This window comes from Clytia hemisphaerica, unplaced genomic scaffold (assembly GCF_902728285.1).
Source record: "Clytia hemisphaerica strain Z4C2 unplaced genomic scaffold, Clytia hemisphaerica genome assembly, whole genome shotgun sequence".
Lineage (NCBI taxonomy): Eukaryota > Metazoa > Cnidaria > Hydrozoa > Leptothecata > Clytiidae > Clytia > Clytia hemisphaerica.
The window spans coordinates 1,005,493-1,032,084 of NW_027103851.1; the positions used below are offsets into that span (position 1 = coordinate 1,005,493).

Genomic DNA, 26,592 nt, shown 5'->3' on the forward strand with positions numbered 1-26,592 from the left:
AGTTCTTCTTTCAACGTCTTTTAGAGATAGATTTGAGGAATCAACGAATTGTGAAATTTCCGTGCATTTTCTGCATTGATTGGTCAACCCAAGTAACACCAAACAATAAGCCTACAACAAATCTCTGACTAACACACACAAAGAAATACAGCAGCTTTAAGACCAACTAACTGTCAGCTCTACTGTGAATTGACGTCAAATTTTGTCTTGATCGTAATGACCTCGGTATGTTTTTTAACTTCAAGCGGCTGTATTTCTTTGTGTGTTTTATTCAGAGAGTTGTTGTAATAAATTTTTTTGCTCAGAATTTCATACTCTTTCAGATGGTATCAATCATTTTCGTTTACTTTGACTTTTGAAAATCAATTTTGGTCATAAAAAGATTTCCCAGGCCTAATCCGCGTCCTCCCTCTCAAAAATATCTTGTAATATACTGTTCTTTGGAATAGACTACAAATGACTAGGTCGTAAAAAAAAAGTCACGGGACCCCAGGCTTGGCCCCCTACTATATTGACATGACTTACGTATACATTCACCATTTTGAAGGTCGAAGTGTGTTTTACAAATACAGTGTCCGGTAGATGGAAGACAGTGAGAGTTTATCGGACACACTCCACATTTGGGTAACGATATGTCTAAACGAAGGAGAGGAGAAAATTATTTGAATGTCTTGTAGAGTCTTTGTAACTCGAATCTCTATAATTCGAATTATATAATTTCTCGTCCCTTCAGTTAAGAGTGCCTTATAAACCTTATTTCCTTAACTCGAACAAATTTGTGTTCCCCGCGCGTGTTCGAGTTATGGAGGCTCCACTGTATTAGATAGATTGCTGTCTTAACCCTCAAATATTCTCCAGTTCCCGATATCATCCCAGCTGGCACACAACGTTGTTTCAATGTTCCAATAACATTCTTAACGTTCCAATAACGTCATTTGAACGTTGAAACAACGTTATGTGCCAGCTGGGATCGCTAAATTTTAAGGACTTGAAATAAAAGGCCTATCATCTAGTGCAATAGAATTATAAGAAATGCTCTAATGGGCTCTTCCAGAAAATGTTCGTACATGGTGGTGGAGGATATATAGTGTTCGGGGGTAGTGAAAAATCTACAAAATTTGCCTTGTCCGAGGGAAACTTGCTCTGTTTGGAGGTAATTTTGCTCTGTTTGAGGGTAATTTTGAATGTCCACTGACGTTTGTTCGGGAAGTTGGACCTGCTGTTCGGAGGGTCAAGTGTCCGGGGGTAAATTTCCAAAAAATGTTATCCTCCACCCCCAATATTCAAATCTTTTATGATGAATATATATTGTAAAGAAGCATGGAGAATACCATCAATAATACAGTTGACTCTATGATGAAAACATATTCTCTAAGATGGTTTTCTCCTGGAAGGTGACAGGAAACAAGTTCGAATTATAGAAGATTCGAATAATATAAGTTTGAACAAGCAAGATAGTTTACTGTAGTTCAAAATTCAAAGAGGAATTTTGACTGTCGACATGTCAGAATCTCACTTCGCTGAAACTTTCAATTTATTTGAAGTGACTTAACCCCTTTTTCATATATTCTACACTCAAGTCATCCCAGTTAGTCAAATACACCTTTTCGACCGTAGTCGCGCGGTCAGGCGCGTGCCACTTTATTATTTAATTACCCCCCCCTAAACTCTATCCAATCCTTTTCTTACACCTTTTTCTATTGTCTATAGGTGCGAAAAAAAAGACTGGGACGGTTTTAGGGTGGTAAAACGGACAAAAAAATGCCCACGCGGCAATTGACGGCTACGGTCGAAAAGGTGTATAGTAAACAAATGAAAACGATAATAAAATACTGTACCGTCTGGTTGACATTCGTACCCATTCCCAATATATCCGTCGTTACATTTACAATGCCCCAATACGCAATGCGCATGATCGTGGCAATCTTGACATCTATCAACTGAAAAATAAATTTGAGAGTTGAGACCTTGCTTTCTCATGTGCTTTTACCATGAGTATCACGGTAAAATATTATACGTTGTGAGAACAAATCCCGATTTTATTCAACGCATATTCAGCGAAAACAAAAGTAACCATGGCAGTTATATCCATGTTCTTGGATGAAGCCGTTCCATTCGAAAACACTAGGTGCTAGATTTACGAGTCCAAACCAAACTTCGAAATTCGACTTTTTGATTCGAGAGAAAATTTTGCCCCTTTGTTGACGTTTTCCAGTTTTCAGCAAAAAGTTTTCAAACTTTAATCCAAATTACGAGAATTTGACCCCGGGAAGTCAATTTATGGGTGTAAAGAAAGGTGTCGTTATGGCTTGCACATACTTGACACCCAGCATTTAGACTTTCACACGTTTTTTTATAAGAACATCCAAAATTTCAGATGTTCTTAACTTTTTTAATTTTTTTAATGTTCTTATTTTCTCCTTTTTTGAGTATTTTTGGTCCATTCTCTTAGGGTATTTTAGAGTCCGCGAAGCTTTAAAATGTTCTTAACTTGTTCTTAGAATTGTGGCCATAGTTTGTTCTTATATAAAAAACGTGTATCAGAGAGAGAGAGAGAGAGAGAGAGAGAGAGAGAGAGAAATGATGCTTACTGTTACATAGAGGGCCAGTAAATTGTGGAGAACACACGCAATCAAAACCATCCTCAAGGCTTTTACAAGCTGCTCCATTGTGACAAGGGTTTGGTAGACAGTGTGAGGGTGCTAAAATTGAAAGTTGTCATACAAAACATTGTTAAATATGATTGGGATATTGAGACTTTTACATATGACCTCGTTATGACAAGGTGCTGAGTTACTGAAATCAATGGAAAAGTTGAGATATAAAACACTGTTAAATGTGTTTGGGAAAACAAGACTTTTATAAGCTGCTCCATCATGACAAGGACGCTAAAAATTAAAGTCGGCAGAAATTTCACTAAGAATTTCTTAAGAATAGAAGGTTTTACAGGGTAATGAAATCTCGAAGTTTCATGTACTTTTTTTGCCAGTATCTCGAGTGTTTATTTCAACTTTGATGCCCTGAGTATCACAGTGTATGAATATAGACTATCTATTAAATCTATTTTAGGGATATCTTCAACGAAATCTCAAGCAAGCTGCCATTGCTAACTAACATAAATTTCACCCACGAAATAAAAACAAATGACTATGCGTGCGCAGGTCCAAATGTTCGAAGACAAATAACTATAAGGATGTTACTAAAATCATCCTGTCCGATACTCTTTCTGCCATTTCTTAGAAAAATGCTGACTATGGGTGACGTCACGTCACACAGAATCGAAAGTATTCATGAAGATGGTGTAAGATAAAACTGCGAAACTGACAATCATATATCTCTTGAGTTTATTAGTTTAAAAGACCCAATGATATAAAAAGCAAACCCGCCTCTAGGCAGAGGAGGAAAAAGTCGTTCTTTCTTTTGTCTTAAAATGCTTTTGAAGCAAATGGTGTCCTTTCACCCTTTGAGTACTACTGCCAAATTGGGGGGTTGTTTGATCACTCGTTGACCAAAAATGGTCAAAAAACGGTCAAAATATCAAACAAGTGGATTTTTGTCCAATTTTTGCATTTTTTAAATTTTTTAGCTAAAAATCGCTTGTATTTGAAATTGATCGAATTAGCCGAAGCGAAAAAGAAGCATAGTTATAAATAATTCATGAACTGGTCTCATTCATATATTTTGTGATCAATATCCTTATTTTTAATTCATAATACTTAGAAAATTTAATAAAATGGCCTCCGCAATTCAAACTCTTCTCTAATTCAAGGAAAATCAGACCTTAGCCTTACTTTACATGTAAAACCATTCCAGGCCACAACATAATTATTTTCATTTAAGTTTAGACCTGTTTACGGTATTTTAGCAAGTATCTTTTATGAGAAAGTCTGTTTATCAAGTTTTTTTCCAGGCCTTTGTGACCGTTGTGACTAAATAATTACACCCCTGCCTCAGTGCCCCGGTAGGACTTTTTCCCTCAGTTGGGATGAAAATTTCTATGAAAATGCCAATGGGGATAGAAAATCTATTGTTTCCAGCTTGAAATTTCCAGTGGGGATGGTTTTGGAGTGCAATATTTTACATTCAGTTTTCAATGGGGATAAAATCATAGAGCAATTTCACAGTGGGGTTGAAATTATAGGATATTTTTTCCACCTGGGACGATTTTTTGGCCTATTTTTCCACCGGGGTGGGGGGTCCACCGGGTCGTGCAAAAATTCCTGTAATATGCTTTCGATGAGGGATTCAAGTTATTCAGGTTCAAGAAATGAACAATATTAATTGATTATTTATGTATATTCTGCATTTAATTGTTTAAATGATGATTTATGCATTTTTAATCAAAGACCGAATTCAAGTCAATTTCTGAAAATATTTTTCAGTAAAAACAAATTTCAAATGAAGAGTCAGACAGACAAATAAAGAAGTTTCTTTTTAAAGGATTGGAAAATAAATGAATGTTTTATCATGGCATTACCAACCGTAAACGCACAACAGTCGGTTAAAGACGAATATGAGAATTGGCTACGTTTGGCAACTCTGCTACACTCGTGTTTGAAAATAGCACTTTGGGAAGTTTTACATAATGATAAAAATGATCCAAATTATATTGGTCTTCCAGTTGATCCAAAGAGCCTGAAAACTGAATTCAAGAACCAGATAGAAAAAATAAAAGACCTCCAAAAGAAAAAGCCAACAAGGCCAAAGATCTTGAACAAAGAGCAAGTCGATTGTCTTTTGCCACCAAACAGCCAGGAAACAGATTCAAAATGTTTTGATGTTACATTACTTTGTGTTCTAATCATTCAGTTCACGGATTTACCACCGCCAGTTGAAACAGGTTCCTGGTGGAGTGAAGTGAAACCAAACGATATCAGTGTAGCAGCTTGGGTGATCCGTGCTCGTAATTGGCGTAACAAAGTTCTCCATCATTCCAATCCAGATTTAATCGACGCCAATCAATTCAATACTTTCTGGACAGAATGCGAACACATCCTACACGGTCTTGGATATGTCAATAATGCAAAAATACAAAACCTCAAAACAGTAAGTCTTGATAAAAACAACCATTTGGTTGCAAAGGCTTTAACGTCACTCGCTGACTTAAAAAGGGAAATCGCCAAGAATGCGAAAGATATTACTGAAAATAAAGTTAATATCACTGAAAATACAGTAAAAATCGCCGAGAATACGGAGAAAATTACTAAAAATACGGAGAAACTCACCGAGAATACGGAGAAACTCACCGAGAATACGGAGAAACTCACCGAGAATACGGAGAACATTACCGAGAATACGGTAAAACTCACCGAGTATGCAGAGAAACTCACCGAGAATACGGAGAAACTCACCGAGTATGCAGAGAAACTCACCGAGAATACGGAGAAGCTCACCGAGTATTCAGAGAACATTACCGAAAATGCTGAGAACATTGCCGAGTTTAAAGAGAACATTGCCGAGTTTAGATTGAAACAAGATCATCAGGAAAAGAAAATCAATGATATATCTGCAGAACTTCAATTTAGTCGTTTAAATCTCGCACAAGGGATAAATCATTTACAGGCGAACAAAGAACAAACTGTTGGATACCCAATATCAATAGGTAAGAATTCAGTTTCATATTTCTTTCTATTGATGTAATCTACATATTATCCGTTCAAAAAAATGAAGTATGCCATATTAAGGGCTCTGACCATAGTTGAAAAAAAATTTTTTGGGTATTGTTTTAATTTTTTGTTACCTTTTCCTTTGTTAATATCAAAAGATGAAAATCGATTTGCTCAGTTTTTGATCACGTCACGATCCTTTTGGGATTGGTGATTTAATCACATGATCAAAAAGTGAGCAAAACAAACTAATTTCTTAACACAAGTTCAAGTAAGAAACAATAGAAAGAAACAAAAGGCTTCCAGACCAGGGTTTTTTATACGGACTATGGTCTAATTTAAAGAAAAAACGCCACGTTCATTATTCATTTTGCTCAATATTAGGTGATTACAAATTAGGTTTTGTTTAAAGCAAAGATGCTTACTAAATTTGAACAAGATGAGTTTTGGGCGGGTTGGAAAGAAAGCGAAATTTTCATTTTCCATTGTTTCAGTACGAAATATATATCGTATGGATCACTGACTTTTTCTTCCATGAAAATAAGGCCTAGTTAAGGGTTAGGTTTAATGGCTAAATTCTAAAAAAAAATATTATTTTCTACTCTAAAAAGGGGAAATAGCAATATTATGGGGATGTTACTTTTAGTCTAAATATGTAGTTTGAGTTTTCTGAATATATTAATTAAGCCATGAATTTAATAACTATGATATTTCGACCTGATTAGGCCAACACACTAATTTGGCCATCATAGCCTAATTTGCAATAGTTTCTTACTCTTAAAATGATTTACTTTTGAAGGGCGGGTGACAATTGAAACTAAAGATCCTGCTGATTAGACTTTATAAGGTCTTCACATAATTATTTTTCAGAAAAGGGCAAATGCTTATCAGAGGTGATCGAATACATTTTAAAAACGATTGCTGGCGACTATAGTCGATTTTTGTCAAGTCTCCGCCAGGCTTCGTCAACTGAACTTCATCATCTTGATTTAAAAGAACTTCTACAAAAAGTCCAATGGAAAACAATTCAACAAAAATTGGAAAGGCTTGGAAAACATGGCCGGAATATGGTTCAGTACATCACTGAAAACACACTAACTACTGAAGGTAACACTTTTTTTTTATAAGAACATCCAAAATTATTGAATCCTTTGGATGTTCTTAACCTTTTGAGTTTTAGGCCTGAAAATGTCCTTTACATGTTCATATTTCCACCATTTTGTGAGCATGTTTGTCCATTTTCCTAAGAAATCAGGTGTTTTTGAGTCCCCCCCGGGGGGGGGGGGTACTACCCTTGTCGACCGACGGGGGTGCTCCGCTGAGGTTCGTAAAATCGACCCTACGTGGGACTCGAAATTTGCGAAAAAAGTGACCCTGAATACCTGAATGGGACTGAAATTCCAAAATTTTCTCAAATTTTCTACTTTTTCCCCAAATTTTCCAAAAATAGGCACCCTACGAGGGACTGATTTTTCTATTTTGGTGTTTTTGCGACCCTACCTGGGACTCGTGGAGGTTTAAAAAGGTACCCTGACCAGCGGAGCATCCCCGTAACCCATTTTGCCCTAGTACCCCCCCCCCCCCCCCCGGGGAGTCCCCAAAGCCTTAACTCCTTCACCAGTGAAATTTTGTTCTCTCAGGAACGATATTTTCGGCTGCCGATAATTCATAAATCTGTCACGCTGAAAAAATAGAGCTTTCCAACGGTACCAAACATTAAGGGTTTAGCTATCACCAAAGCCGAGATAATTATATTCAAAGTTTATTCATTGAAAAATCTTAAAAATACAATTTTTTAGCTTTTTGAGAAAGTCAAGGAGTCAAAATGTTCTTAACTTGTCTATATATTAATAGTGGTAGTCTGTATGTCGTTTTGTCTTCTGTCTTTCTGTCTGTGCTACTTTCGTTTTCGCACGCAATGTTTTTGTTCTTTTAAAAGATGACTTTTGCTTCTTGCTCCACAAATGTGTTAAATCAGATTCGCGCCGTTTTATAAAGACTTTGTTTTGATTGATAGATTAGACTTTTTCTTTTTTTTTTTGTTTTCTTTTGTTTTATGTTTTCGAATGTAATTAACGACCTTATTTGATTTGAGACAGTCGAATTCTTTTCAAAACAAAAGAAATCTTTTAAACAGAATCTGTTAAAGAAAAGAACAAATATAAAATAAAACACAAGAATCACATAACAAGTTTGTTAGAACAACAGCAACATTAAAAATACATTCAAAAGGCGGTAAAAACTAGAATTCTTTCTTCGTAAAAAGGGACCTTTAAACATGTATGTCGATAATTATTTTGCTGTAAATCTAAGTCATTGTTGAATTTGAAAAATTATTGAAGTTATGACTTCCGGGGGGACTATGGTTGCGAGCTGACTTTCGGCCCTGCCCCTCGGACCCTTAGCAGAATAAAGAGGAGAAGAAACAAGGGAAATTGTGTGAATTTTAATTCACTTTTTGGAACTAATTTGACCAAATTTCTATCTTACTGGGGGCAAAAATTTGAAATTTTCCTATTTTTCCAATTCTTAGTGGGACTGAAGTTTGATTTTCCGATTTTTCAAACTGTCATGTTTCAAAAAAAAAGGCACCTTTAAGGCTGGCACATACCCATACCCATATCCTTCTCTTGCCTAAGTACCCCCTCCCCCGGGCTGCTTTTTTTTCGACGAATCGCGTCTCATGTCTATTATTTCACTCCGTTTATCTTGACATCAAAGTTTTCCTAAACATCAAGAACTACGGCAAATATAACGCAAGCGAAGCGAGAAAAAAAATCTAATTGCAGAGCCGTCTCGGACGTCGCTGGTCGCCGGTATGGTGTAATTTGGGAATGACGCCCTTTCTGTTTTCTGATCATTTTTGCCACAAAAATCTTTTTCAAAGTATGGTTAAAAGATATTTCACCCGGGAGGGATAGAGTCAAACTTTGAAGAGAATTCTTCCCTTTAATTTTGATTTCATCGTGTTTAAGTCACCTTCCCAACATCTCAAAGGACTTTAAATGCGTTCAGCAAACAGCTAAACCGGCGTGCGACGCCGGGTACCGGCTAGTTCTTTATATTAGGCGATCGTCGAAGCCTTATGTTCTTGCATAGTTTGTTCTTATATCAACTTTTGTTCTTTATCACAAAACTCATAATTGTTCTTATAAGGATGTGAATATGGCCTAGTAGCCACCGAAATATCCAATGAAATAAAGTGGAAGTACTGAAACTGTAATTCTCGCCCGATCTTTAAATTCTGAAAAACGTCAAAATAGCCAAAATTATCGATTTTGAAGATTTTTGTTTACAATATATAGTGGGTTTATCTCGCATCAGTAAGATTCTCGCAATTTCATTGATCAAAAGCATGGTGTTCTAAATCATTGGTCAAAAGACATCACTTGGAGGTGGGATATAAACCGTGTCCTGTCTCCTGTCTCCATCACCGATATATGTTTGTATCGGTGGTCTCCATCGCGTTCGAATGAGAAAAAAAAGAAGACATTGCATATTGACGAATGCGCTTTCGAATGTTTTGATCAAGATTCGAATGTTTTGTTTTGAAAAGACTTGAAATCGAAATTGAAGTGGTCGGGGTTGAGAAAGCGGCAGGTCCAAAATGCATAAAACATAATGCATATTTTGCATATTGCATATAATAATGCATAATATTTGAAACATCTCAATTTTAGAGGCTATAATAAGGAGAATTTGAAAGATAATACTTTCAACAAAACAAATATACCACTTTCTGCCAGAAAATAAAGGGTAGAAAGCTGTAAATTTGAATTTTGGATGATGAAGAAAATCCTAGTCTACACAATAGACAGATCCAGGCTTTTAGGCCTTACTCTTGGTCTATAGGCACTGCTATAGGCGGCCACTAGTGACCCCCACCGGGAATTGCTTATTAATAGGTTTAAACATAATAGACAACATTCACAAAAGATGTTTATCAATAGAGATTTTAAATAAAAGAATGTTTAAACACAGCTGATTGGCTTAGGTTTCGAAACTTTCTATTGTTTCATTAAAACCTCAGTGCGCATGCGATTTATCTGGAGAATTTCAATATTCGAAACAAGAGCAGTGCTCATAGCCCGAAGAGTAGGAGTTTTACGCTCGAAGCGAAGGAAGATATGACGTGGCCTAAGAAAATCCATGATCCACTGAAAACATGCTGATAAATAACGAGATTGCTCACGGGAATTTCTAACCCGCGCGAGCAAACCCGCACCTGTCAATCATTTTTATCTGCTTTTCTTTTCACTTGTGGTTTTGAAAAAAGTGTTTGTAAGATAATAAAAAAAGACGAAAGTCGATTTTCATTTTTTTTAGTTCAAAGTTTTGGAATACTGGATTTTCAAGAGAAAGGGAAAGTCATTTCATAACTCTTGACTCTTGACTCTCCACCCGCTAAACCAACCTGATCCATTTCGAAATACTGTACTTGAGTCAAACTGCACTGAGGTTCAAAATTTTTTTTCTTAAAAATATAACGGGAACTTCCAAAAATATCAATAAGACCTCATAGAACCAGAAAAAGGTTGGTCAATGCTCAACACACCGTATAGGATTCGAACTCTCAAAAATGACATTCGCATATCTGACAGCTCAACGCATTATCTATTCGGCCACTCACGATGTTGTTTTCATTGAACAATGATTAAGAATACTATCTCTTGTTTTGCCATGACCTGTATAATTTTATTTAACTTCTTAAACAAATAATTTTAGATCATTTCCAACATGTTGGAGCCGATCACTCATCGAGATTTTCAGGACTCTTTAGTCTTTAGTGGGACTGCAGCAAACGGGTTGTAAACCCTGCTAGTACCTTTAAAATTAGAACTTCGATCTGGGGGGGGTTAGGAGACTCTCCAATCTCCTTGAATTCTCAAAAGAATGAAGAGAGGAGCTTTTTCTAGTATACAGTACCCATAAACAGCAGACAGAATTCACAGAGCGTACACGCGCGGGCGATTAAACACGATCGCGCGTAATGCGGGTCAAAAAATTTCCGTGAGCAATCTCGTTATTTATCAAAAAGTCACTGAAAATGCTTGTCGCCATTTTGATTTTCATAGTTGTATTTTACAGAACGTAGTATAGTGTAGAAAAAACACGAAAATATCTCCTCCGTATATTACTTTCTAACTTGAAAACGTAAATTTTATAGCAAGATCTTTATTCTGGGTTTTCTCAGAGATCTTTTCGAACAATTGCTAATAAAAATGTCAACGGGTTTTCCCTCTTACAAAGCATTAACCATGTGTATGCTTTTTGTTAGATAAGCCAATATCCAGTCAATATAAATTAAAGAGCTTCATGCGAAAGCTAGATCTAAGAAAATAGACTTCGAATTTTTTTACATTCGAATGTTTATGTCTTTACCTTTTTTTTGAGAAAGAAAAAGGGGGAAACCTTTCTGACCTGTTGCATCTTCTTATTATTTATGCTGACGGAAAACCCTTTGTTGTTATGATTCGAATGTTTTCTCTTTCGTTCGGATTCGAAAAGTAAATATCATGTCTGGGGAAATCCCTCTGATTGGAATGTTTACTTGAGAAACTCTTCTAAAGAGGTTTTCGCGGTTTTAGCCTCTACCATAGTATAAGAAAGCCGCGGCTTTCTTATACTATGCCTCAAATCGTTCTGTAAACTACACAATACTATTATGCATTATGCAATATGCATTATGTTTTATGCATTTTGTACCTGCCGGTTGAGAAAGTCAACAGACAGAAAATCTTTAAAAAAGTTATTTTGATTTTTACTTTTCTTGAGTTTAAATGGATACAGCAAGACTTTTAATTGCGATGCTATAAAATGTCACTTTCACGGATCCTACTTTCACAGTTTGATTTACTATGTAGCTCTTTGATGTAAGAAACGTATCTACTTGGAGAGTTCTGAAAGTTTTTTTGCTTTTGGAAAACATGCAAAGGGGCTTTAACGGGATAAATCCGTTGAACGATCGTCTCGAGGTGGGATACGGGATATACAGGGATCAGTAAAAATCGAGAAGATTTGAGAAGACTGACGGTCTGATTTAGAGAATCACTACTAATTCAGGGATTTGAAAATGCGTTTCTAATTCCTTTTCTAGACATCAAATATGCATCAGAAAAACTTAAAGATGAATCGGAGAAGAATATAGAAAGATTGATAAAATTATTGAACAAACCATTCGACTGCAACGATGAAGAGGAAGATGATACCACCAAAGAAAATTTGTTCACCGATCTAACTGTCTTAAAAGCTGGAGAAAAAGACAAAGATGTGAATAATTCTGATCGGGAAATACTATTACAACAGCGTCATTTACAAAAACAAAGCATTGAGATTGACGAACTGTTCCAAAAAGATGACAAAATTGTTTTCGTTCGAGGCGTTGGTGGGATGGGTAAAACTACATTGATCGAAATGTATGCCTCAAGATTAATTACCAAGAAATTAAACAACAATTTACCTATCGATTTTGTCTTTTATCTATCATGCAGGAAAGTTAATATGTTGCTCAGGAAAGGAGAAAGTAAGAGCGGAGACTTTGAATCGTTGAGTGTTACTAAAGTTTTGGAAAGCGAGTATCCGGAAATATTCCCAAGAATAATTACCGTTGAAGATCTTAAACCAATCGCCTGTAGAGTTCTCATAATAGTCGACGGTCTAGATGAACTACAGGACGTATACAAATCGAACACAAACATACAAAGAAATACACCTTTTCAAGTCATAACCGACCTCATCAATACCAAAGGAGATTTTTTGGATGGTCATAATAGCATTGCATGTGGAAGACCAAAAGCTTGCGATTTTATCAAGAGTCATATCTCAAATCATGCTAATAGCATACGAGAGAATATTAAGATAAAAACTGTGGAAGTCTGTGGATTCAAAGATGAAAATGTTATCAAATATATTGACCGATTCTTTGGGAAAAACAAAGAAAAGGCTGATCGTGTGAAAAAAGCTATCAACAGTTCCGAAAATCTGAAGTTCATGTCAAACGTCCCTGTTTTTCTCATGGTGATATGTAAAGTCTACAGTAAAGACCTCATTAAGATTAATACTCTTACAGAACTATACATGTTTGCTTGCTCAGTATTTCTAAAGGACCATTTAAAAACTCAAAATGAAAAAGATGAAAACCACCAGGACTTGATATCGATCGTAGATAACAAATTTATAATGGACTGCATTTTCTCGATCATGGTTCTCTCAGTCAACACATATATGAAAAACCAAGTTTTGTTCGATGTGCAAGATATTGCAAAATTGGGTTGCCCAGTAGATTTGGAGACAACTGGCTTCATTGATAAAATTAATCGGGGACCAATGAAAACACCAATCTTTCAGTTTAAACATTTAGTATTGCAAGAATTCTTTTGTGGCTTTTATTTACATGTCACAAAGGAAATTTCACGATTTAAAAACAACACAGAATTTCCCAGTTGTGCACCCATTATATTTGGAATCAACAGATTGTTACGTGACAACGAAAATGAACTTTTCATTAAATTTTACGAGGGTATAGCACAAGCGATGATTAGACGAAATAAACCAAGTTTGATAGACAAGGCTAAACGAAAGTTTCATAGACTGCGTTTCCAATGGTATATATCAAAACACTCACTTGATATTCCAGATTGTATGAAGGAAGCTAATCATATCGTGATAGATACTGACATTCCAGAATGTCAAGAATTCCTAACCAATTTATATGAGTCGAAGTTAAAAATAGAGTGTCCATCAGCTGAGGTCAAAGTGGTAAATTTACCGCGTGGTATTGATTTAAGAAACACACTTTTCATGATAGAACATTTACATTTGAAACTTAACTTTCCAGATTGTATGATTGGAGATGAATATCTCATCGTTGATACGGGACTGGACGAATGTGTGAGATTCATAGAATTTGTGTACGAATCAAAAATCAGATTAAATGAGAGTTTACCAGTTCTGATTAATAACCTTAAAATGCCAATGATAGATGCATTGAGTAGAAAATTGTTTATTGTGAAAATGAGTTTTGTTTTGACACATTTGCGACTTGCTTTGAAAATTCCAAGTTGTATGGACGGAACTGATGGTTTCGTTTTAAACACTAACCTACCGGCTTGTCAATTTTTTCTGGAGATATTTTTTGAAAGTCATCAAGGTCAGAAAATTTCAAATTACTCACACTCATTTGTTAGAATAGCCAGCCTCGTAACTGGTACTGATTTTAGGTACGCGTGCTCTATGATCGAGCGATTGCATCTTACAGTAAAAATTCCAAGTTGTATGATTGGCAGAGACTCCATAATAATTACTCCTGGAATAACAGAATGCAAATGGCTAATAACATTTTTAAACTCGTTTAAAGCACCAGTTCATTTTCCCTTCGACAGAGTCGAGCTCACATCTGCATCAGCCACAGTAGATTTAGGAAATACAGCCACAATAATCAAATATTATGAACTTAAACTGAAACTGCCAAAATGCATGCAAGGTGAACATGCTTTGATTATTAACACTGACTCAGAAAAATGCATGGAATTCATCAAATTATATTCTGCATTAAATGAAAAACTTGCCATCGACCCTTCATTTCATGCAGCTGAAATTGTTGGTAGCATTCGCTTAATGAGAGAAACTCATTCTATCATGAGTTGGTTAAATCTGAAATTAAGGATACCATCATGTATGGTTGGACCAAAAAGTCTGATAATAAATACAGAAAAGACAGACTGTACCACCTTCCTGGCATTGATTTATCAATCTAATCCTATTGTAGAAAATTTGTTTTCTTACCAGGTGGGCCAGGTGGAACTCCAAGGAAAACTTAATGGAACTGATAATATACGAAATGCCCAGTTCTTTATTAATGCATATTCACTAAAATTACAAATACCAAGTTGTATGATCGGTGATGGATCTATCATCATTGACGTAGCTTTACCAGAATGTCGAAGGTTTATGACCATGCTTTATGAAGCAAAATTTGAAATCAAATGGCCATATCAAAGAGTCGTGATTCGTGGTGAATTGTTCAATTTTGATAAAAGAAATGTGATATATTTTACAAACGCTTACCCTAAGCTTCAGATCATTTATGAATGAAGCAAACATTATTTGTTCGATATCTTTTTGCAGAGATTACTTTAGGCGTACAAATATTCGTGAGCAGAAACTTTCGCGAGGACGAAAAATCGCAAAATTCACGACATTTACTTTCGCGAATTTAACGGAAAAATTTTTTCGCGAGCATAAACTTGAGAATTTTCACATGAGAAAATAGCTTAGAGGGGCAAATATTTCTTGGATTGGCTTGAAACATTTGTTCTTTGACTTATTAGTCTTTTAGCAGGCTAAAAAGTGCCCTAAAAGTTACATTTTATTCAAAGTTTGAAGTTTTACAGATTTTCTATTTTGTCAAGAATTTTTCGCGAGCATAAACTTTCGCGAATGGCCCTTCCTAGAATTATTAAAGACATTAGCTTTCGCGAAAAGGGCCAAAATTCGCGAAAATCGCGAAAGTTTGTACGCCTAAAATAATCTCTAAAAGGCGAGGCCAATTTAATTTGTTGTTTTACGGGCCCACCCAAGCTACCCAAAAAAGAGGGTCGGTCGGCGAATAGTAAAAGTAGAATTTCCTAAATTTCCTAAAAAGTGAGCAAAGTCTACTACATCTTGACAAAAATGCGAAGTAGAAAATAAAAAGACACAAAAAGCTGAAAACCATAGATAAAATGAAAAATTGAACATAAAATTCTCAAAACCTTGGAAAAAACTACTAAAGATTTTTATCCTAACAAAGATTAGTGAAAGGCGTGCACTTACTTAATTATGATTATGTAATTAAAACGAAAAATAAAGACGATTTCATTAATGCTTGCAAAGAATTTCGTTTTTTATTCTGTAGTATAATAACCAGTTCTCGAAATTAAATATCACTAAACGAACCCTGAAAGCGCTTTTCCGATCGATGCTCTGTTTTGTCCTTCTGCATTTTATTTTATTTGACTATTTTTGAATTTATTCATAGCCACATTGTTACTTTATGTTGAATTTAAACGTTTAACCTTAATAATTTACCTTAATAATTTACTTTCAGTTTCTCCGAAACAAAGGTATAGCATCACTACTCATTTATGACATCTACACTTTTTATAAGAACATCCAAAATTTTTGAAGCCTTCAGATGTTCTTAACTTTTTGAGTTTAAGCCTAAAAATGTTCTTAACATGTTCTTATTTTCATCATTATTTTTGTCCATTTTTCTATAAAATCAGGCTTTTTTGAGTCCCCAAAGCCAAAAATGTTTTTACCTTGTTCTCAACATTTTGGCCAACAAAGCCTTATGTTCTTATATACTTTGTTCTTATAAAAAAACGTGGATGGATTTAATCCTTTGTCATTTCGAGCTAGCATTTAGTGCCATAAACGTGAACAGATAAAATTAAGGATTCCAAAAACATTTCCATTTTCGAAATCTGCTTTGCCCAAGGCCAAACACTTAGATTAATGTACTTTTTATCATTTTGTACAATTTATAAACTTGCTATACACTTGAAACAGGGGGGAGAGAGGCAGCCAGGCAATGAAAATTTTAGATTTTTCTGCTCTAAAAGAGATGCACTGTAAGGGTACGAATTTCATCGATTTCTTCGCCGCACATTTCGTCAGTTGGTCAAACCCATTATATGGCACCCAGATGAAGAAATTTTCATCCGACACGCTAAAGCTCTAAATAAAGGTTAGGAAAGTTTTCAATATGTGGAAGGTTTAGATTACGGTATTTTGCAACACCGCGTCAAAGATTTTGCGGCGGGAGGTCTGGTAACCCAGCCCTAGTTTTCGGGGATTGGCGGGTCCAGCCGAAATATTTTTAGCTTTACACACAAGGGTAGTTGAACCAGACTAGGGATGTGGCACATCAAACCCACTGCCCCCTTGAAATAAGAAACATGGAATGGAAAAACTAAAACTTACAAGGTGTTGGTTTGATAGGATCTGCAGAACAGTGCGGTAGATGTGTCCCAGGTGGGCAGATACAAGTATAGCCTTCATCTTTCTGAAGGGCTTTTTGAACAGTATGTAACGATTCTGAAGCATCTGCGATTTCACGTTTAAATTCTTGTTCTCGAAGAATTATTTTCTTCTTGCTCATTAGTAATGAAGATATCATAGGTGCATAGTATTCTGGAGATAACGATGTTGAATAGTTGCCTGGTGTGAGTGTAATCGGTGTTTGTTCTTGTGGAGGTAACACGACCTTCAAATTCTTATTCAACACATTGTGCTGGTGTATTGATGATCGTTTATTAAGGATTTTCTTAGAATCCACACTACCGACTGAACTTTGAACGAGGAGAACTCTACCTTCGATACATTTTGCTTTGTTCAAGCATGGATTGAAATCTGGATGGCAGTCTAGAAAATAAAAAAGACCAGATTAGGTGTTGAATCTATATTTTCTAAAGGTTGAAGGCGCATTTTGAAATTGTTTTCATATTTTTCATATATTTGTTCAAATAGCTAAACAAAATTCGTAGACTCTCTTGGATACGCGAAGGAAACTTAGAATTGGTATTTGTTTGAAAAAGGAAAAGTGCGTCGAAATTATTGATATGAGGATATTTCTGGACACTCCTTGTCTTTCAGTGTCCCAAAAATAACAGCTACTGGGGAAGATGGGGTATTGTCCCATGGACCGTCCCTACTTACTAAATTCGTAATATTTACTAAGTGTTTACTAAATATGTTTTATACCCAACAGAGTGTTTGCTACTAATTGAATTTAAACATAATAGTTTGTATTGGAAATTTATCTTGGATCACGAGATTTACGTTTGGCTTCGTTTCGAGAGATTCTTCTCCCATCATCGGGCAATGTGGAGGAAGTTTTCCCCACTATTTGTACTAATAGACCTTCTGATTACCCATAATTATCATTTGTAATTTCCTAACAAGGTGCGAATCCCCATGTTACCATATAGTTTGAAAACGGTGAAACCAAACAAATAGTTCAGCCTAGCCCAGTGTCTAAAGTAATTTGTTTTGAAATACATAGTAATATATTGTCCACCATATTACAACATTATAACTCTATAATACGCCATATTCTGAACCGACTTGTATTAAAATGACCAACGATTTCGCTTACCAATACACCTTTTCTACCGTAGTCGCACGGAGATTTTTTTGTCTGCTTTATCCCACTAAAACCGTCCCAGTCCTTTTTTCGCACCTATAGATAATAGAAAAGTGCGCCAAAAAAGCCCAAAATCGACTTTCTCGCCGGAACTTTAAATCTTGGAAAACGTTAAAAGAATTCTCAATATGTTTGCAGTTTCCTAAAAAGCCGACCAAGGGTTAACTTACGTTTTATAAATTGACAATACGCTCCTTTGTGTAAATCTTTGCATTTACAATGTGCGTCGTTGTATGGTGCATATTGTGGATTCTTGGAGTCTGGTGTGCATTCTGACTGATTCTCGCAGACGTTCGGCGAGCACGTGTCTATACCTCCCTTTATTTCTGAAACGAAAATAAATATAAAGTCAAAAGTTTCGATTTATTGTAATACCACAGGAGAAAATAATAGAAAGAAAGATCGATGTAACTTTTGGGTTGATTCAATAATTCGTGAGAGAGTGCTCCAAACATTAACGTAGAGCTAAGTACAAAATTGGCATTGGAGCATGTCATGTGTGAATTTAGAACGCCATGCATTGGAGGCAATATTGGAAAGATGTAATCTACTGATGCTTTTTAATGGATGTTATTAATGTCGAAAGGAACATTATTCCTGTAGCTATTTGTTACTGGAAAGGATATCAGTTTACCGAAATCCTTCTTGTGAAAAACTCTAAGAAGAAGATGTGTTTTTTTATAAATCACACATAAAGTAAAAACTTGTCATGACTACAATCAAAGTCATAATATTTGAGAGAAGAAGGGAAATTCCTACGAAATCTTACAACCACAAACGATTTGGAAGCGCTCTAAATTAGGTTGAAAGGGTAGAGTTTTAACTAGTCTTAAGACTAGCTGAGGACCCAAAAGTCCAAAAATGGTCCAATAGGGCTCAGAATATAGTCTGGAAGTCTATAAACCCCTCCCGAATTGAAATATTAGAATACCAATTAGCCTAAAAACGACTTTCTCGCCCGAACTTTAAATTGCGAGGAACTTTAAATAAACGAGGAATTAACCAAAATTCTCAATATATTTTGACAGAAATTGTAGTTGTACAAAAGAATGATTTACCTTGACAAATACCGAGCCCTGAGATGAAGTCAAAATTCTTCCCATTAAAAGTTGGACAATAACAATCTCCTGTTGCAGGGTGACATAGAGCGTCTGGGATGTTTGGTTGTCTGCTTTTTGGACAACGACATTCTGAATAAAGTGATATAATATCATGATATAGTTGTTATTAAAAGACGTAGTCTTATATGTATTACGTAATAGTTATCGAAATCTATTTGCACAGTTTTCACTCCCCACAAAAATGGGTGCTGGGTATGTGTGGACGATAAGAGGTTTTTCACCATCCTATCAGTTTGTATAATCTACTAAGATTTTTCCATTTTATCATTATGTCTAGAGCTACACCCGGGGAGGGGGGGGGGGTAATAAGGTTACGAGCTGACGGGGAGGTGTCGCCCGACTTCCGACCCTTGGACCATTACCGGGACAAAAAAGGAGAAAACAAAGGAAAATTTTGTGAATTTTACGACCCTTACCGGGACAAATTTGACCAATTTTGACCAAATTTCGATCTTTCTGGGGGTAAAAAGTTGAAATTTTCCTATTTCTCCTACCCTTAGAAGGACTGAAATTTGATTTTCTGATTTTTCCGACCCTTAGCGGGACCCTTAAGGGCGGCACATACCGTACCCTCCATTTGCCTAAGTACCCCCCCCCCCCCCGGGAGCTACACCAACTCTCTATGAATTCAATGATAATACTTGAGGACAAGAAATCGGGAAAAATTTTGCTAATGAACTCACGCAGTACTGTTTGTATAGACTAATTCGGCATAATCCAATTAGGCACTATCTGTAACCAAATCTCAAAAAAGCTGCCTGTTTCTATCAGACATAATCTTTACCCATGAAATAAAATCTAACATGAAACTATGTGCAGGTCCAAAACGGGAACACTAAAACCCTTGCAGCTAAGCAAGGTGCTACCAAATCATCCTGTACTTATTCTTTCTGCAATTTCTTACAAAAATGGCTGATCGTGGGTGAAAATGACGTCACACGGAATCGGTTTATAGGAAATAACGAATTAACTTTCAGAAATCATAATTGAAAGCTTTTGAAGGAGTTTGAGAAGATTTACAAATAAATTCTCTTTACTTTTACACGTGGGTCCAGACCAACTACCAAGACATTTACAGGAAGCTTTACCATTAGTATCCTTTGAACATGCACCGTGATTGAGACAAGGATTCGGTAAGCAAACGTCTGTCACTAGGAAAGATAGAAGTATGGAAATATTTAACGGCAATTAACTTTAGTTTAGAAGGTCAACTTTCTGCCCTGCAGTTCTAATTCAATAGCTATTCACTCGAAGGTAGGGGAGATTGCTCTCAACTTGACACTTGACCCTTCTCCTTAGATAAAGTAAAAAGCCTGAAAATGTTTGCCCGAACTTTTGATTCTGAAAAATATTACCAAAAAACAAAAAAGGCCAACATATTCTGACTATGATATTGTAGGAACTAATTAAATTCAAAAAGGATCAAATCATCTCCATACCATTGCACGTAGCTCCAAAGTATCCTTCGATGCATTTACACTCAAATCCTCCTCCGTCTTTGGGAAAGCATTTTCCATTCACACAAGGGTCTGGAACACACGTCTTCCGCTCTAGAAAGTAACAAGAAAGAATTTAATTATATGAAATAGTTATCAGACATTTTCGAATAGAATAAGACAAATATTTTAAAAGTTCCGAGATTTTTCCGTATAACATTTTAGGACAGGAGAAATATAAGGACAAAAATATATTAAATATTCGACGATATGAAAGAATCACCTTCATTGGGTGGTAATAGCATAACACAACATGATTAAGCTAATAACGAACATACAACGGTAAACTTATAGGACACCTCCAGATAGGTTCAGAACGGTTCAGAAAGGTTACGTAGGTTAAGAAAACTTTAAAGCATTCGATTATCCTTTAATCGTATATAGTTGTCAGTTGTAGGCCAGAAAAATATACGAAAAAAATTGGACTGAATCAATCACCTTGTTCACAGAAAGCACCATCATTGGGTGGTATACATTTGCACGTGTAATTCAGTTTGTCTTCAGTCAAAATACATTTGCCATTGTTCAAACAAGGTTGAGAATCACATAAGGACGATGTTTCCGGCGCCTCTGAAATTCGTAAAAAATAACGTTTTTATTTTTTATAGGAGTCTTTTCCGCCATTATGGAAAAGAACGTTCGGTTTGCGTAAGGGATTGTTCTTACGGATTCTTAAAGATAAGAACGGTAAACGATCTGTCACCTCGGAAAAAGGTGAAGATATAGTAAGCCCAGCTGACACACAAAGTTGTTTCAATGTTTATCTAACGTTCACAACGTCCATATAACGTTAGATTAACGTTGAAACAACGCTGTGTGCCAGCTGGGAAGATCTTGGTAAGAACTTGCAAGATCTGCCATATGACAGGATCTTGCAGAGTCTTACCGGATCTTGTAAGATCTTGACATGATTCTTAACCAGGGTTTAAATGAAAGAAACTCTTTTAGTTTTGATGACCAAAAAGCTAATCATATTTTTTAGTCATTTTTCCAGGATTGAAGAAGTCTTTTTTTCTAAAGCCTTTGTTAGAATACAATAGCAATTTATAAGAACAAAGGAAATTTTAGGTTTTTGCTCACTTTGGGAATGATGAGTGGCGTCAAAATTTTGTCAAAAGTTACCTTACCAAATTTCATCCTAAAAGACCCACTAGATCAAAAGTTAAGGGGAAAAGCCTCCCCCCCCCTAGTTCTGAACCGCCCCTAAAAGCCTAGGTTGAATAGGATTAAGCATAACGTGTACATTATCCAATCCAAGGACAGAGAAGTACTCACGTGCCACAATAGATCAATCAATGGCAACCTACCTGTGCACGTGTAACCATCACCATAGAAGCCTTCATTGCAAACACATTGATGATATTTATTACAGCGGCCATTTGGTGAACAGCGGTCACACTCATGAACTATGGATATGAAAAACAAATTTAGTATATCGACAAGGGTAAAATAGTACGGAAGAGAGTGGAAAGATAGTAAAACCTTTATTAAACAATTAGCCACACAGTATAAAGTATATCAGTGGTTTCGAAGTGACCTATAAGAAGTTGTTTTCTTTCATCTTCATTTTCCAATGTTTTAATATTTTTCAAATTTTCAACATTCCACTCCTAATTATCTTTTCAACAGCGTAAAACCGTATTTAATTCGTAAATTATATTGAGAAAGGCTTGGAAATTGACGTTGAATAAAGCACTTTTTAAGCTGATTGTAAAAGTTTGAACAACCCATTGATGCAAATGAAACTAAGCAAAATAAGAGATTTCCAATCCTGTTTCAATCATATTTTCAAGATATTTCCAAAATTTGAAATCTCTTATTTCGCCCAGTGTCATTTTGAAGATTTTTGTTTAGTTAAAATCTGTTCTGTTTTTCCGGCCACACTGTATCAAAAATTTAAGCACCTGTACAATATTTCCCTCGATAGGGAGGTATGCAAACACAATGAAATTCCATTGGATGAAATGTCCATTTGAAGTCTGATTCTCCATCAACACAATGTCCATGGTCTCCACAAGGTCGTGATTTACATGGTGTGATTACTGAGATAAAAATGAACGAATTTTTATTGTTTAAGAGATAATGCCTGACTCCCAGTAAATGCAATATCTTTATCTCTTTTATCTCCGCAAGTTCATGATTTACATGATGTGATTACTGACATAAAAAAACTCCTAGTGAATGCAAAGGCATGGCATCAACACAATGTTCATGATCTCGATAAGGTCGTGATTTACATGGTGTGATTACTGAGATAAAAGATTAAATTGGATAATGTCTTCTTCGTATCAAATCCCTTTCCAGGGGGTAAAAAATATTGTAAAACTCTAGGTAGTAAAAGACTGGTTTTAGTAGTATGAAAAAGAAGCAAATTTGCAAAAGTTAGATTTTTGCTTGAAAAGGTTCGTCCACCATCCTGTATGGATTTTAAATTAAACAGCCCATTAATCATTCTTACTTGAGCAATTCTTTCCTGTACTCCATTGATGACATAAACAGTTATACGATCCTTCTTCTTCAGTACAAAGCCCTCCATTCAAACAAGGGTTCGGATAACATGGTCTCTCTATGGATAAAAAATATCATGGTTAATCTAGACAATTTTATTGTCCATAAAGCTTGATTGGCGCACGAGAAAATGGCATGCGGCAAAAACTTCGATCTTCGCAATTGTCACTCTTAGATAAACTAGACTATGCTATAGTTTAAGACAAATCGCTATATAAGAATTAAGCTCAAAGCCGAAGAACATTCGCAAACGGTTTTTTTTGCCGAAAAGAGTTTACAATCGGTAGAGTTTGCCAGTCTTCGAAACTATCCCGCCGATTTTTTTTCCGTATACCGCCATAACGCCATACCGCCATATTTTCCCGCCTTTACTATCACTGTAACAGGCGATAACATCATCTAAGATGAACTCACCAATGAAATAGATGTGCAATTAAAGTTTATCCCTTTTCTTCAGTGAAAATCAAATCTATTCGTTCAAAGATGGATTACAAATAGCCCCTGAATAACAGCGTTAAATCATTTCTCAAACGTTGAAGTAGATTTACCCGTTAGCGGTAACTCTGATCACGATATCACGTTTTCAATCACGATCACGCAAATCGGCAAAAAAAAATGGACGATCACGCATACTTTTGAAAAAGTCCAAATAACGCATCACGGTCCAAAATTTTTTAAATCACGATCACGTTTTGACCTTTCATCACGCAACCACGAAGAAAAAAAATTCAAAATCACGTAATCACGCTGTAAAAAAGTCCCTTTCACGAAAACCGCTTGGGGGGCCTCGTAGATGCACGCCAACGGGTAGGGTAGTTAAAAAGACGAATCACATTGAAGTACAAGTAGAGGTGTTTCCCCTTTCAAAATCAGCAAAATTCAATAAAATACTAAAAACCTAACGAAATGAATACACCCCTTGCATCTCAATTTTAACCTCACCTTCACAGGTTTTTCCAGCAAAACCTTTGGGACAAATACAGGTGTAATCGTCATCTGTTTCACGACAAGTTCCACCATTATGGCATGGAAGATTCGGACAAAATGTTTTCACTAAAACATAAAAATAACGAAGGGAAAGTGAAATTAGCCCGGGGAAATTAGACAACTCCGAGTCACGTGTTTTTGGTTGAATCGCAATTCAGAAAACCAACTGAAATTTTGAAATAATAAATTTGAAATTACTTCTGATGATATGCGAAGTACAATCATGGTGAAAATATATTGAGAATTTAGCTTATTTCCTCGCTGTTCGAAATTTGAGGGGTGGGGTTTATAGACTTCCAGGATATATATTCTGAGCCCTATTGGACTATTTTTGAACCTTTGGATCCTCAGATCCTAACGTCCTAGTCTTAAGTCTAGTTAAAACTACCTTCTAACCTAATTTAGAGCACTTCCAAATCGTTTATGGTTGTAAGATTTCGTGGGGATTTCCCCATTTTTCTCAAATATTATGACCATGATTGTTGTTGTACACAGTATCGTGGTCCCAACGGCCGATTTTTTAAATTTTTTTTTGAAGTGGGGGGTAAGGGCGCCGAAATACAAAGGGCGCAAAAAGACACCTCTCATTACTAATTTTGGCGCCCATTTGCTCTTTTACATCATAGATATGGCATTTTTCAGCCAAAAAAGAGAGAAGGAGCCTAAAATTTTCGTGCTCGCTTCACTCGCGTTATTTTTAAAATATATTTAGTTTCAGAGAGGTGCCAAAATCAAAATCTTCTAAAATTGCCTCCCCAGTTTGCCCGAATTTTAGTCGATCCACCATGCTACTGGTTGTACAACTTATGCTGACAAAGTAAATTTAACAAAATAATTTCTCAAAATTTGTACTTGCACAGTGTGAGAGGTGGAAAGAGTTTTTGTTTTTTTGAATAATTGTGTAAGCAAGCCCGGCGGAAGCCAGCAGGGAGGCTGGGGCTGCCTCCCCACTTTTGAGCAAACGAGATTTTTCCTCAAATTCCTTGCGAATTTTATCTAGTTTTGAGCACTCAGCCTCCCTACTTTTATGGTTGTTCCGCCGGGCCTGTTAAGCAAATGATAGTAGATTACATAATATCTAAATTTAAATTCTCATTACAAGAGTCTCCATGAATGGTAAAGAATTCCAAAGTACGCATACCTTGACAAAGAGGTCCTTTAAAAGAGGGTGGACATTCACAATAGAAATTCCGCCCTTCTTTACTGTCATTCGATTTGTTAACGAATTCTCGGCATTTGCCGCCATTCATGCAGGGCGATGGGTAACATTTGTTAATAACTAGAATAAAAATGGGAAAGTAAAAAGTGGTTTTTGTGCAGTTTAATTGACAATTTGAGAGGGCGCCCCCTATTTACCGTTCTCCCGACTTAAAGTCTGTCCCAGTATCTTGGTGATTGTCAAAGACTTTTTGTCACCTTCTACTGTAGCTACACCTTAACCGGAGATCATGTATAATAAAGTAGCTGACTGGCTAAAGCAAAACAAGCGCAAATCAAAAGCATAAATATTAGAACCCAGTTACTTTCACTTTCATTTTCAAGCTAAGGAAAAGGCGATTTTAAATGATTTGGCTAAGCAACCAAGTCAGATTCACCATATCCTGTGGATGGGTGATCTGTTATGAGATTGTCTTAGACCACACAATTCATGATATTAGCGAGTTTATGTATGTGTGTTTTTAAGCGACGGAGACGGTAAGGCTCTAATTTGAGTAGATCCTGACCAGCTGAGGACGACGGTAAATCAGTACTTTTACCTCCTAGATTTTACGGGTCAAAACTGCGGTTTTTTCCAAATCGCTTCAGTCACTCTACCGTCCTCAAAAGTGCAAATACATAAACTCGCTATTCACCAATGGAGAGTCTTTTGAGAACTTTTAAAATCTTCCACCCAATTCATGATATGCAACATTGCAATGTCTTCTGACATTACATCACGGACCCGCCAGCTGATTGGTTGTAAGTGACGTAAAATCAGTCAATACGTCACTTTCAACCAATCAGCTGTTGGGTCTGTGGAAGACATTGTAATGGTGCATATCATGAATATGTCACTTAAAAAAGAAAAAGTGACGTATTGGGTGGAACAAAAACACTGAAAAGTTGCATAATTTCGTGAAGTCATTGCAGTGGTGCATATCATGAGTATAGAAGAACAATAAAGTCCTCATTTCTGACATCAAATGAAATAACATTTCAAAGCTTACGCTAGCCAAAATATGACAAAACTTAAGTTGAATATAGTATTAAGAGTTGACTAAATTCTTATTTTAAACTCAGAGTTTTATGGCGCGTCCACGCCTATCTTCAGTGAAAGGAGATATGTCTTTTAACAACAAGGGGAGTTGATATCAAATGTAACAAGCAACATGCTGAATGGACCTACCTGTTGATCAAAATCAGATAAAAGTAGGTGTTCTACATTTTACTATTGGTATTGAGCAAACACAATAAGTTTTAGAACAATGCAAAAACGTCTGATTTATTTTCTTTTATCATTGTGTAACTTGATCGTCTTTTGTTGAAAATTTTACGACGGAAAAAAATTTTTCGAGAAAAATTACTTCAGCCACATTTAAGGTACCTTGCACTCTATCTTTCTGACAAAAATCAGGAAAAACTATTGAAGCAATTTTGCACCAAGTCCAAAAAACCTTATTTTTAGGTAGTTTTTGGCCCAAATTTGC

At 36.0% G+C, this 26,592-nt stretch overlaps 2 protein-coding genes across 2 annotated transcripts in view; one reads left to right on the plus strand and one right to left on the minus strand.

The window, feature by feature from the left end:
* LOC136807706 (neurogenic locus notch homolog protein 1-like) overlaps nucleotides 1-26,592 on the minus strand; it is a gene marked incomplete in the record, with an annotated part of 34,118 nt that overhangs the window by 1,525 nt on the left and 6,001 nt on the right. The window contains 14 exon segments of the mRNA XM_067064306.1: nucleotides 526-636; nucleotides 1,839-1,940; nucleotides 2,592-2,702; nucleotides 16,572-17,012; nucleotides 17,964-18,119; nucleotides 18,852-18,983; nucleotides 19,952-20,065; nucleotides 20,354-20,464; nucleotides 20,849-20,980; nucleotides 21,718-21,816; nucleotides 22,315-22,452; nucleotides 22,869-22,976; nucleotides 23,861-23,971; nucleotides 25,047-25,184. Of these exon segments, the coding sequence (XP_066920407.1) occupies nucleotides 526-636; nucleotides 1,839-1,940; nucleotides 2,592-2,702; nucleotides 16,572-17,012; nucleotides 17,964-18,119; nucleotides 18,852-18,983; nucleotides 19,952-20,065; nucleotides 20,354-20,464; nucleotides 20,849-20,980; nucleotides 21,718-21,816; nucleotides 22,315-22,452; nucleotides 22,869-22,976; nucleotides 23,861-23,971; nucleotides 25,047-25,184 (2,004 nt within the window).
* LOC136807703 (uncharacterized) lies at nucleotides 4,412-14,839 on the plus strand. The gene is made up of 3 exons (XM_067064303.1): nucleotides 4,412-5,602; nucleotides 6,477-6,713; nucleotides 11,704-14,839. Exons 1-3 carry the CDS (start codon nucleotides 4,468-4,470, stop codon nucleotides 14,697-14,699), a joined length of 4,368 nt encoding a protein of 1,455 aa, XP_066920404.1. The 5' UTR covers nucleotides 4,412-4,467; the 3' UTR covers nucleotides 14,700-14,839.

Coding starts and splice junctions, on each gene's coding strand:
- LOC136807703 (XM_067064303.1), top strand. CDS start 4,468: ATGGCATTACCAACCGTAAACGCACAACAGTCGGTTAAAGACGAATAT. Junction 5,603..6,476: donor TGGATACCCAATATCAATAG/GTAAGAATTCAG, acceptor ATTATTTTTCAG/AAAAGGGCAAATGCTTATCA. Junction 6,714..11,703: donor AAACACACTAACTACTGAAG/GTAACACTTTTT, acceptor TTCCTTTTCTAG/ACATCAAATATGCATCAGAA.